At 38.2% G+C, this 12,276-nt stretch overlaps 1 protein-coding gene across 9 annotated transcripts in view; it reads right to left on the bottom strand.

Annotated features, from left to right (window-relative positions):
- JAKMIP1 (janus kinase and microtubule interacting protein 1) overlaps window positions 1-12,276 on the bottom strand; it is a 140,685-nt gene that overhangs the window by 60,576 nt on the left and 67,833 nt on the right. For all 9 annotated transcript variants that reach the window (XM_079306399.1, XM_079306400.1, XM_079306395.1 and 6 more), the window contains one exon: window positions 8,225-8,719. In XM_079306399.1, coding sequence (XP_079162525.1) covers window positions 8,225-8,719 — 495 coding nt within the window. The remainder of the gene's footprint in view (window positions 1-8,224; window positions 8,720-12,276) is intronic.

Raw genomic sequence — 12,276 nt, 5'->3', positions numbered from 1 at the left:
TTCCATGTGGAAGACATGGCATGTCAAGGACTCAGGAGGCAATGAAAGAGGAGTCACAGGACTAGGAAAAAGAGAGATGGCTTAGGTTTAAACAAAAGCTGCCATAGAAGAAGACTTCAGTTTAGCCTAGTGTTATATATTCTAATAGTTGTAAAAGTTCAAACAATGTCTCTACGTCAGTTCTGTTCCATTGGAGAACCACTGGAGCCACAGTTTGTTACATGAAGGAAAAAAAAATTGGCAGCATAAAGGCCAACCAACTAATGCAATTAGGTATGAATTAGGTATGTATTATGGTCTCTGTTTTAGTGGGGAGAAGCACATCTTCCATTTGACAAATGAAAATCAAAATGGATTAATCCCCCTTCCCTGTTGCTTGCTATTTTAATCAAGCAGATGCCATGGAAGCAACAGTTCATAGCCAAAACTGTCCAAGAATCTACACGGTCTTAAAGAGAAGGAGTATTTTTTATTATACTAAGTGACAGAGTTGATAAAAAAGCTTTCAGGCACAGAAACCCTTCAGCTGATCAGATTAAGAATTGTTTTTATGTTTTCTACCATGGCATTGTACTTTAAGGAACTTTTGCATGGATTTTAAAGTATTTTAGAACAGTGATTATATTTCTTTATGCATTTAAGAGTGGTACAAGTCAGTGAAAAAAGACTGTGGTAGGAGGGCAGTGGAGCAACATGAGGTTAGAAGGTATTTTCAATTATAGGTCTTGAGAAGAAAAGTAGCAGAAATACCCTCTGAAAGAGGATTTAAAGAAAATAAGATCATTCACAAGCAGCTGCAGAGGCAAATTACTGAGAAATCACCTTGAGTAGTGTAAGTAACTGTGGAGCTCTTGGTTAAAATTAGAGCTTTAAAAATATAATTTCTTCAGGGGTTTTGTACTGTCAAATGTTAGATGCTGAACAGAGACACAACCTGCATTATATCAATGAAGAGCTAGCATTTACAGCCTGTGTCAAAATTACCCAGGTTCCTAAGAACTTGTATCTGACTGCCCCCTTACAGCTAAGAGAAATGAGCAGAAATGAGTCTTTCAATAATATTTATCCAACATGAAAGGGAACCAAGCCAGTCATTAGAAAAAGCATCCCCTGCCAATTATGCCACACTTCAATGGCTACAGTCAAAAAAAGTCAGAGACCTTTGGGGGAACTTTAGTCTTTCATGAAGTTGAAAGAGAAATTCCCAGGGAATTAAAAGCCACATCTATCAAGGCAATGACATATTCTGTTTCCAAAGTGGAAAAAGCCAGCTGCTGCATTGCCAAGTGTAAGACTTTCCTCTTTACCCATCCTTGTCAAAGTTATCTCCTAGCCAACTGCAGAACAAAATTCTACAGTGCTCTTCTCCAGCAGAAATTTAATTAACCTTATACTAAGTGTCTGACACTGGAAATAGGGCTATAATGACAGAGGGGCTGCTGGTTACTATGAAGAATAAAAAGAAGATGCTCCTGAAAAAAATCAGGTAAAGACTGAACCAAAAGAATTAACATCTTTTACATTTATAAAGGGACACTAAGGCCTAATGACAGTATCCCAAGCTGAAAGCCTATGTGAAGAAAATAATTAAAAATTCCAGAGTTGTTTATACTATTCCCTACAACAGACATGGTCAGCTATTTAAATAAATGTTTGCTGCTTATTTGGGAAACTTTGGGGGGGAAAAGGACAAGAGATGCAAATCACTCAGTGGAGTAATAAGGGTCACAGACAGAAGTGAATAGGATTTATTCTTAATTTCATGTGTAATTTTTCAAAACCGTCAATAATTTCCTCTAGTAGCTTTTCCTATGTATTTTTCTTAAGTGTGTAGATCTCATTAGAAGTTTTGATAAATTACACAAGAAACACTACATGGGCAGAAAATTGTAGAACTTACTGGTAGAAGGTTTCTCACATCTTTCTCAAAAGCCAGTTACGACCTCTAGTACTGGATTTTTCCTATCCCAAGTGTTCATTAAGAGAACTATAATGAACAAGTAGTCAAAAAGATAAAAATGTAGCAAAACTAAGTAATACAAACTTTAGGAGGTTTTTTTTTTGGTCTGGGTACTACACCATATATAAGTTCTGTGAGTTTTTAATACTGTTCCCAGTTTTGCAAGGAGATATAGAAGTCAAATTTGTGACCTTCCTAATTTTTTAGAAAATATTAAGAACAAGCACAAAATGCTGAGCCTGCACTATAAAAAAGGTTTTATTAGATCTGCTTGATTCAGGGAAAAAACAACGTCTGGCTGGAATGCTGCTCTGTGAGCTCCTAAGAAGGAATCACAAATCTTCAAAGGACAGAAAGTCAAGTATTATTTGCAGTCCTACAAAGCTGGAGGTGGTGGATCTCTGCTGCAGATTAGCTGAGCCTTGGAATGCAGCTGAAGCACGTGTCTCAAACAGATGGCAAAATCCAGGGAACAGCCCACAATTTGATATCAGCAGCTGTGTGTGAAACACACGCAGGGTTACGTGGCTGAGAAGCTGCAGCTCTGCCCAACCATGCATGACTGCCTCAGATGATTCAAAGCTCAGCTTTCCAAAGCCTCAAAATTTGAGACTGGTTAGGAATCAGAACTCATGCACACGTGTCATTGCACATGAGAAAAGCCAGGCACCACCCTTCTCCTCAGGCCAGCAGGGAGTGCCCCTGCCAGCAGCCAACTGTCCCTCTGCTCCAGAATTTCAGAGACAAATCTCTGCATTGCCCCCAGTGATGGAAGCAACAAAGATACGAATTCCACTGCCTTAAAATGGCAAAATCCTAGTAATGGTGATGCAGGAGAACACGAATGTTATTAGAAAACTTTTCCCATCAGTAGGTAATTTGGGGTTTGGTGGAGCATTAAACTTTTGCTTCTGTTTTTCATGTCAATTGCTCATATGAAGAAATGGAATGTACTGTTCCCCAAATTTGTAGATGATACCAAATTCAGGGGAGCTGTTACCACAGGAGAGAATAGGAAGACCATTTAGAGGAACTTTTTGTGTTGGAGAAATGAGACAAGAAACCCTCACGAAGTTTGTCTAAGAAAGATACAATGCCCTGCCCCTGGGACAGCTCAAGTGCCTGCAACAGTAGGATGCCAACTGAAGTTGGCAGTTTTGCAATGAAAGAAAAGAGGAAAAATAGAAAGACAAAAGGAAAGATCTTTGAGTCCTGTAGGGCAAGTTAGATATGGGTCAGTGATGAGAGCTTGCAATGACTGAAGTTGATACTGGGCCAAACCAGGAGGGGTGTACCAAAAGAGATTTAGCCTTTTATTAAGCATATAGGAAACTACACCAGGAACACCACAGCCACTTCTGGGCTCCAGCATAAAAAAGAAGGAATTGACAAACAGTTATATGGCCTAAGTGCCATATAACTGGAGGAAAGCCAGTATGACCACTGTGGGGCTGCAGCACCCAGCACTGAAGGTGGAGAAGGTGCCAGGCTTGCTCAGGCAGCCAAAGGAAGCAGGCAGGACACGTTACATAGTAAATACCCATTCAGCCTTCCAAAGGGGAATACAGCAATGAACAATGTACATGTTTATCCAAGACACACACCAAAAGGACAGTAGGGACAATCAAAAAAAGAACAAAATCTCACAGTGGCTGGGCTTTAGGGCAGGCTGTCACTGTGGAACTCCACCTTGGGAGCTTTTCAAGCTGTACTGGAGGGGGCCCAGAGCAACCTGATCCAACCCCCAAAGCAGCACTGCTCCAAGCAGGACACTGGATCAGCTGACTGTGAGAGGAACATCACCACCCAAAGGTTTCCATGGCTGTATTATAATCCCAATGCTAAATCTTATTAAAGACATAGACACCTTATTGGTACTAATATAATCCATACTAAGCACAGACAGACAGACAACCATGTTAAGAGCTGTGCAAGGTTAGAAAATATGAGTTTGTGAAGGATGTGAGTTGAAATTTTGAATCCTAAACTGGAGCAACCTAATTCTTAATTGTGGGGGGAAAAAAAATCAGAAGCCTTCACTTAAATCATGAGATGCTGTGTTACACACAGACACAAAATTGAAACATTAGTCTTTTTTAAAAAATCAATATAAATGATACATGAGCTTATTTCATAACAAGGTTTTTCTCTTGAAGAGAAGTTTCAGAGAAACTGTATGGATTTCTACCTCTAAAAGCTGCTTAATCTATTAGTTTGAATAATATACTTTTATATCCTGCATTGTATTTATGTGGGAAACATCAGACAAAATAAGCGTTCCACGTTGGAAGGAGTTTTTTATTGATGCAGCAATATAATACGGACTAAGGAGATTAAGGGCACTTAAATAGTGCATCTGTCTCCATAAATCACTGCTGATCAGGAACTTTTGAAAATCACCTCAAAAAACCAATTTTTTTTTTTTTTACTTTGATGCTCTTAGCAGCAAAAGGATTTTTTGCCTTGCCACCATGAGTCTGCAATACTGTCCCATTGCTCTTTACACCATTTTTATAAGGCTTATTGAAAATACAATTGAAATATCTGCTGTACTGTGTGCCCTCTTAAACAGGACTCTTATTGTGCATCAGTGGAATCTTAATGATTTTGTTGTTAAGAAATTTGGTCTATTTTATATTGAAGTCTTTCAGTTAATTTCAATCCAAGCTGTTAAAGAATATTTAGGAAGACCATATGTGTAAAGATTTTAACAGGGTAGAATGATATTTAGCAGTAAAATAAGTAAAAGGCTTGGTGTTAAAGACATTTCCAATAAAAGAAACAGTGTTTACTAAAACATACACCACAAAATGCAGGGTGCAAGTGTCATTTGTTCGTTCCAAAGTTTAATTATTATATTAAGTGTTCATAAAATTAACACTTGGGTTTTTTGTTATTCAACCAATACTAAAAAATTAGTAGATCAGTGATGTCATAATTCAATATCCTTTTAATGACTGGGCTTTCTCATGTATTTTCCAAGGCAAGCACTGCCACTGCAAAAACAGTACCTAGAGAAATGCATCTGGCAATGTAAGAGCCAGCTTAAAAAGGGTGTCCAAGTGGTCCCAGAATTAATGTAACCTCTAACTAACACGCTACAGCCAGCAGCCATGGCCTCCTTCCCCCCTGTGCTGCAACACAGTAAGGCTGCTCTGCTCCCAAGGATCACCAACAATGTCAGCAGCCTATTCAAGATTGTCAGGCAAAAGAGAGCAACTTTACTTACCTTTGAAAATGAACTTCAAACCTGATTTTTAAACCAAATGAGTCAGCTAAATGGCAAGCTTAATCAAGGACTAAAAAAAATTGGCTGAAATTGCTATTTTGTGTACTTTCATACAGTTTTTGCTCTGTGGAATAATACAACTGTTAAGACTCCACTGCTCAGAAAGTATAGGCTGAACAAAATAACTAATAGCTGTTCTTGCTTTCTTATCTTATTCTCCAAGGTGCCTCTTTACTTTCAAGACATCTGTTTCATTTGTCCCTCCAGTTTGTCACTAGCTATTTTTACTTCTGGTTTCATAGCTGCCAGTACTTTGTGTTGATACATATGAACAACAAGGATGTATTTTCTTGGAGGGTGGAGGAATAAAAATCCACAGCAATTAGCATTCCTTAAATTAATGAAAACATTTATATCACTATTACATTTTCAATTATAGGAACTGAAGTTTTCCAATATAATTTCTTACTGCACATAGAAAAAGTATGTTATATCTTTTGCCAGACAGTTATTTGACTTTCTCTTATTAAGCACCAGTACCTTAGGCATCCAGACTTGTTTCTGTTGAGGTTTGTTGGGTATTTTTCATGGCTTAATTCAAAACTACGAGAACAATCTCCAAATTGATTAATTATATTTTTTAAAAACATGGTCAATATAATTATATCCATAAACACACAGACAATGGATTCTGCTGTTTTTCTTTCTCATAACTTACTTTCTAATAACAGCCAAGAATTGTAAGATTTTAATCAGATTAATCATGGGTGTTAAAGTTGTTGGCAAAATACAGGGGTTTTTTTCCTAGCTGCAATATCTACAAGAAAAGCATTCACAAATTAATCTGTGATCTGAAATGCAAAATAAATCAGCCAAGTCTGACAAGACAATCAGACTGCATCCTGAATTACTCTACCCGAATTTGAATTACAGAATGACCAGCCCATTTAGGTTGTTAATCCCAAAGATGCTGATTTCTTAACAGTGCCACAAAACACTGAGCACATACAAAAGAGAACATTAATTGAAACTCAGTTACAGAACTGTGCTAATATTAATAACACTGCTTTTCACATCCTTATCATTTAATCTCACAGAATGGTAGAAACCAGCCAAGAACCCAGTGCTGATAGGGTTAATCTGAAATAGAAGGCAAGCATCCCCTGAACTAATTAAGTGAAGAGAAGAGGAGAAGGAACTATCCCAATGATCAGATTCTATAATCCCACGTGCTCTCTCAAAGGAAAAGAGAACCTATCTAGGAACCCTAAAGTATTTTTTACCTCATCCCAGATTTAAAGACTACCCTGTACAATAATTACCTAAATTCCTAAGAATTCCTAGAAGAAACTCTTCTCTCAAAAAAACCCCACAAACCATTGAATTTAAAGAAAAAACTGCAATTCATTATATGAAGGGAATGGAGGCTCTAGAAGGCAGCACCAGATTCCTGGAGGAAGATGCAAACATTTCCTGAGAAAGCCCATGAGACCTGTGGCAGGCTTCCTCTGGTGCTTGGAAAAGGAAACAAGAGTTACCTACACTCTCTCCCAATATATTCACCTTTTAGATGTACTGAGTAACCCAGCCCCAGCAAGGCTGCAATTAAAATCTGAATGACTTCACAAGATTTTTTTTGGTGTCAGACAGAAAAGAGTGCCTTTTTTCATCACCTCTGCACAACAGTAAACTGAACACCTCCACTCTTGAAGGTGAAGAGCTAAGTGTTTCATTTGAAACTCTTCTTGGAGGAAGTTAAATTAATTTAGAAAATGTCCTCCAGAAAAACATATGCCAGGATGTATCAACCTTCTCTCTTCTTCAATACTTTTTATAATTTTCTATACTTCATAGCCATGATTTAAGAATTTTACATTTCTAATATAGAACAAAACATGAAAGAAACTACATTTGCAGAAACTCCACGCTGTCAGTCTTTGCAGTGGTCTTAATTAATGAACAAAATGATGCCCCTGAGACTCGATCAACATCCAGTTAATTTAAAGCATAAATATTTACTGCATTAAAAGATTTCATAGTCTCAGACAGAAAGTCAGCAGCATTAAACAGATGTTACAGTTTGTAGCTTGTCCTCATCATAATTTTTCTTAAGGAATAGAAGAAATAAGGGGTCATGTCTGTGGAAATTCAACCGACAAGGTATTTTCCTAAAGAAACTGATGTTTCATTCTATTTAAAGTCTGTACTACTTGACATAAAATAAATATTATGCTTATTGTATTTTTTATTTGTACAGCCATCATACTACTAGTTTGTGCAAATAAACAATTAAATACACCCATACATATATATATATATCATGTTACCAAACAAAGTGTCACTTGATGTGCTAAATGCATTACTGTGTACAGCCCATCTTAGATTCTTTACATTATACAAAGCTGAATAATTTGGGGCACCCACTGTCAGGAAATATTGCCTGGATTTTGATTTTATACAAACAGCATAATCTGCCATCTGTGCTGAAGTCCTAGGGGTTTATGAAGCGTGAAAAAAGCCTGCTGTCTGTCCTAGGCCCTAAATTTTCTGTTGCTACAGAAAAAACACAGAAATCCTGAAAGGGCAATAATGTTTAAAATTGAATGACCTGGATAAAGATGCAGAAGCAAACAGACTGTATTGTTTCAGCACAACTGGTTCCTCCAATTTAAATATAAAACCTCTATGTGAATTTAATGTTGCCATCTCACAAAGCATTCTCGCCTTTTCCATCGAACAAGCCCTGACTTGTTCTGATCACCAGGAGCTGTGCAAATAGGAAGGGGAAAGTCTATATTTCTTAGATCTGTTGAGAAAATTCATCCTGAAAAGTCTTGGCTGACTTGTATTCTATTTGGTGGGTTATAAAGCTTTGGACTGTGTTGGACAAAGCAGTGGAAACAGTGGCCCATTGAAGCAACCACCACTGATGAAGATATCACTGCCAAAGGCTGCTTTGATGTTTATGGGCACATACAGCAATGCACCTATTCCTGCTATAAACTGAAATAAGCAGCATTACTCAATGAACTCACCAGCCTGCGGATCTCCCTCTCACATTCCCGCTTTATTCTGTTGATCTCATCCTGGTGGGACTGGTAAGCCGTGCGCAGGTCCGCAGCCTTCATTTTATCTGCCTGCATAATGTTGTTCAGAGCTTCTTCAAGCTGCTTTTTGCCAGATTTCAGCTCCAAGATCTCCTGCTGCAGCTTCATGCGTTCGCCATCGAAGGCCTTGCGAGCCTCCTCCTTGGCCTCGCCCAGCAGCGCCGTCTTCACTTTGTCAGCCGCCCCGTCCCGCAGGACGTTCACTGTCGACTGCAAGCGCTGAATTTCACCATCTTTGATCTTCACCATTCTCGCCACCTCCTGCTCATGCTGCCGGATCAGTAGCTCTCTGACACTCTGAAGTTCCTTCATTTTCTCTTCATGGAGCTTGGCTTTCAGTTCAGAAACATAGGCAGTGTGCTTATGTTGCTCTTGCTCCCTTTCTTGCTTAACCTCTTGGATTTTTTCTCTCAGTTTACCCACCTGGAACAAAATACAAAATATTAATTAACAAGCACCACTCCACTTTTTAAAGTCACCAAGGAAGCTGCTTCTAAACTGTTCTTCAAAAACCTATCCTGAGCATTCAAAAGCAAAGACTGCACACCTCTGTCCAGGTAAACAATTAGAGAAGCAGGGCTGGAGAAAAGGCCATGTGCATGATTAGGAGTCTGCTATAGAGATGTGCAACTGGCAATGAGTTCTCACAGATTTAAGGAATAAAATAAAATTGAGCAAAACATACAATCTAGTTATCTCCTTATTTCCTGTACCAACCACACCAGGCTATTCTCACCCATTCTCTACTGCACTCTACAAGCAGATGGAAAATTAATCAAACAGGGAAAAAACTTTGTGTTTATACTGGAAATACTTTTTTAATTTGGATTTCTTAACTTCTTAGCTATCTTAATGGGAAAGTCCTTATTAGACAAGCCAAAACTACTCAATGGACCTCAGATCTCACCCAAAACTGAGACTATTCATGTCCCCAGACATTTCAGAAAATATAGGCCAGTTGAGTCTAAGGGCTGGGGAGGGAGTAGTGGAAAAATGTTATAGACTATTATAGTAATATCCACTGTGAGGAAACCTCATTATAAAATGGTGCTCAGCAGGCAGCATGGAAAGCAATGCTTTTTTCCATGTGGGATTAGATGTTAATTTAGAATAAAGGGAGGAAAAAGAGAAAGGCTCACTTGTCCCTTGCAGTATACCAGAAAGGCTATAATGTATCTCATCATTCATAGTTTCAGTAACATCTTTCTACTATCCCCATTACAGAGACTGCCAAAACCTCTATCAGAGGCCAGGGTTTCAAAACTAGTGTTTTAATCTTGAATGACAATACAAACATACACAGGAAATTGTGTTGCATGGTTAAAGGAGGCTACCAAACAGCAAAATGTCAGTCACTGCCACATGTGCTTCTATCTATGCTACACAAAGCTTTGATCTGTAGGCATATGATGCATTTAATTTACTCTAAATTAAGCCAGAACTGCAAATTGGTCAGATAGGTGTCCAGTCAGGATCAACCCACCACAACTTGACCTGAAGTCTTCAGACAGCTGGCACAGCAGACTTTTCCTGTGCAGAAGATGTTACAGTCCTCTTATTTTGAGCAGCAACTTTGAGAATTGACCAACTAAAACTTACCCTTGATTTAAAGAAAGGGAGGAAAGGTATCTATATTTTTATGATAGCAGCTTAGATGCATTGTTGGCTAAACATCACCTGGGAGAGCACTGTAATTACAGCTGAATCAGATACTGTCACATGCAGATTTCATAGATATTGCAAATATTCCAGAATTGTTCTGAGAGCGTATCTCTATTAAGAGAGCTCAAGGTTGTTTTTTTTTTTTCTCCAAACAGTAAATCTGGCTATTGGAAATTATCTGCAGGATATATCCATGTGTTATTTCTTTCAGAGGGATGACATTTAGATCCAAGCCCACAGTGGATAGTAGTGATTTTCAGTGTTTGCATTAGGGTACCAAATTCCATAGGAGAGCCCGCAGAAGGGAGGCTGGAATAGATGATCTTTAAAGGTCCCTTCCAAGCCAAATTGTTCCATGATGCTGTAGCAAAGCTAAGTCACTTACTCATCTACTATCAGAAGTAAACAGACTAGCTTATAGATAAATTTGCAAATGAAACAACACTCATTATTTACCTATTGCCTTACTGATGAGACAAGAAAATTGAAAATGAGCAATGAAACCTACTAATGACAACACAGGGAAACTAACTGCATAATGGCACATACAAACACAAATAATATACCTCCAGAGCTACAGTAATTTTAAATTAGTCATATTGTATATAAAGCATACAACTGCAAGGCAGCTTTTAATACAACACATTCATGAGTTTCACTTCCTGTAAGAATTTTTAATAAATGAGAAATGAATTTTGACATTTTGGAGGAGCACTGAGTCACACAAATCAGCATACTTGCTCAATTTTTTTCATCTTTCACTGAATTAAGGGAAAGCATGGCAAAACCTATCTTCATTGCTGCTGTTTGTGAGAACATGTATTAACCACTTTGAGTAATTGAGTACTATCATATATATCACTACCAATTTCACCTAAAAGCTTCAGTAGGAGGAATTTAAACAAGAAGATTTAGAATCCTTAAAAAAACCCTGGACTTTTACACAGCATCTTAAATGCTTATTACACTTCATGATCCAGAAAAGAAAGATGCATCCCAATTCTCAAGGTCTTTAAAACATCTTATTATTGCTTTTTGTCAGAGAAGATGAAAAGTTATATCTGTCTGTTAAATCTTCTCTGAAAGCCATGATCTGTCCTTCCTGCACCCCTGTGTCACTCTCTCCTGCACACTGTGCAGTTCTGTACTCATCTGGCTTCCAGAGACTGAATGCAAATAGTATTGTGGCATTTTCCCATATACCTGAGTCTCACTTTCCAAATGAACCTATATTTTAAAGCAATTTCTCTTTTTTAATTTCCAGCAGTCTTTTTGTACTTTTTCAATAGGAAGAAAGCTGTTCTATCAAAAAAATTAAGTCAATGGGAAACAAAGTCAGGCATGGTATCAGGGCACCAATAAACCAGTTACTGCCTACCTTTCTAAATTAAAACTTTAATAATTGACACATATTAATACAATGCTGTTCTCATAGCAGAACTTGGCTTCTTAAGAAAATAATGCTAAGCATAATTGCTTCTTTCTTATGTCTAAAGAGTGCCTGAAAGCAGGATTTTCTTTAAAACAATATAATTGTATTTTCCTTGAATATTTTTATCTGGTATTTTCTACGACAAGTTGTTTTGCACACTTGAGACAGAAAAGTAATAGTTTGGCTTTATGATTAGAATCAATGGAAAAATTTTAAAACTATGCATTTCTAAAAGGTAACAAACTATTAAATCGTGTTTCCAAGTGCTACTAAACCACTGCCCCAATAAAAACATTATGATAAGAACTTACTCAGGGCTACCTCATCTTTTTCTCTTGGATTTAACTGAAGGGGTTTTTAATTTGTGGCACAATAGTCAATCACAGGAGGGATACTCTCCACACTGCTTTTTGCAAATTTGAATGCAAAAGAAGAGAAGGTAACCAGGAGCAGTCAGCATGGATTCACCAAGGGAAATCATGCTCTAGCAGTCTGATACAATGGTATGGCTGGGTGGGTCAGTGAGGGGGGAGCAGTGAACACTGTCTATCTTGACTTCAGTAAGGCTTTTGACACTGTCTTCCACAACATCCTTGTAGGTAAGCTCAGGAAATGGGGGTTAGAGGAATGGGTGGTGGATCAAGGTAGGTCAAGAACTGGCTGAATGGCAGAGCTCAGACTGGCACCACGATGAGCAGAGGAGAATCCAGCTGGAGGCTGGGGAGCACCAGGAATCAATACTGGGTCCAGTCTTACACACCTTGCTCATGAATGACCTTGGCCCTGGTGAGGTGCAGCTGGAGTACTGTGCTCAGTTCAAAGCTCCAAAGTTCAAGAAAGACAAAGAGCTACTGGAGGGGGTTCAGTAGGGGACCACAAAGATGAG

This window comes from Erithacus rubecula, assembly GCF_903797595.1.
Source record: "Erithacus rubecula genome assembly, chromosome: 5".
NCBI classification, from domain to species: Eukaryota; Metazoa; Chordata; class Aves; order Passeriformes; family Muscicapidae; genus Erithacus; species Erithacus rubecula.
Note: the sequence above shows the minus strand (reverse complement) of the source record. Positions and strands in the feature narration are given on the sequence as shown.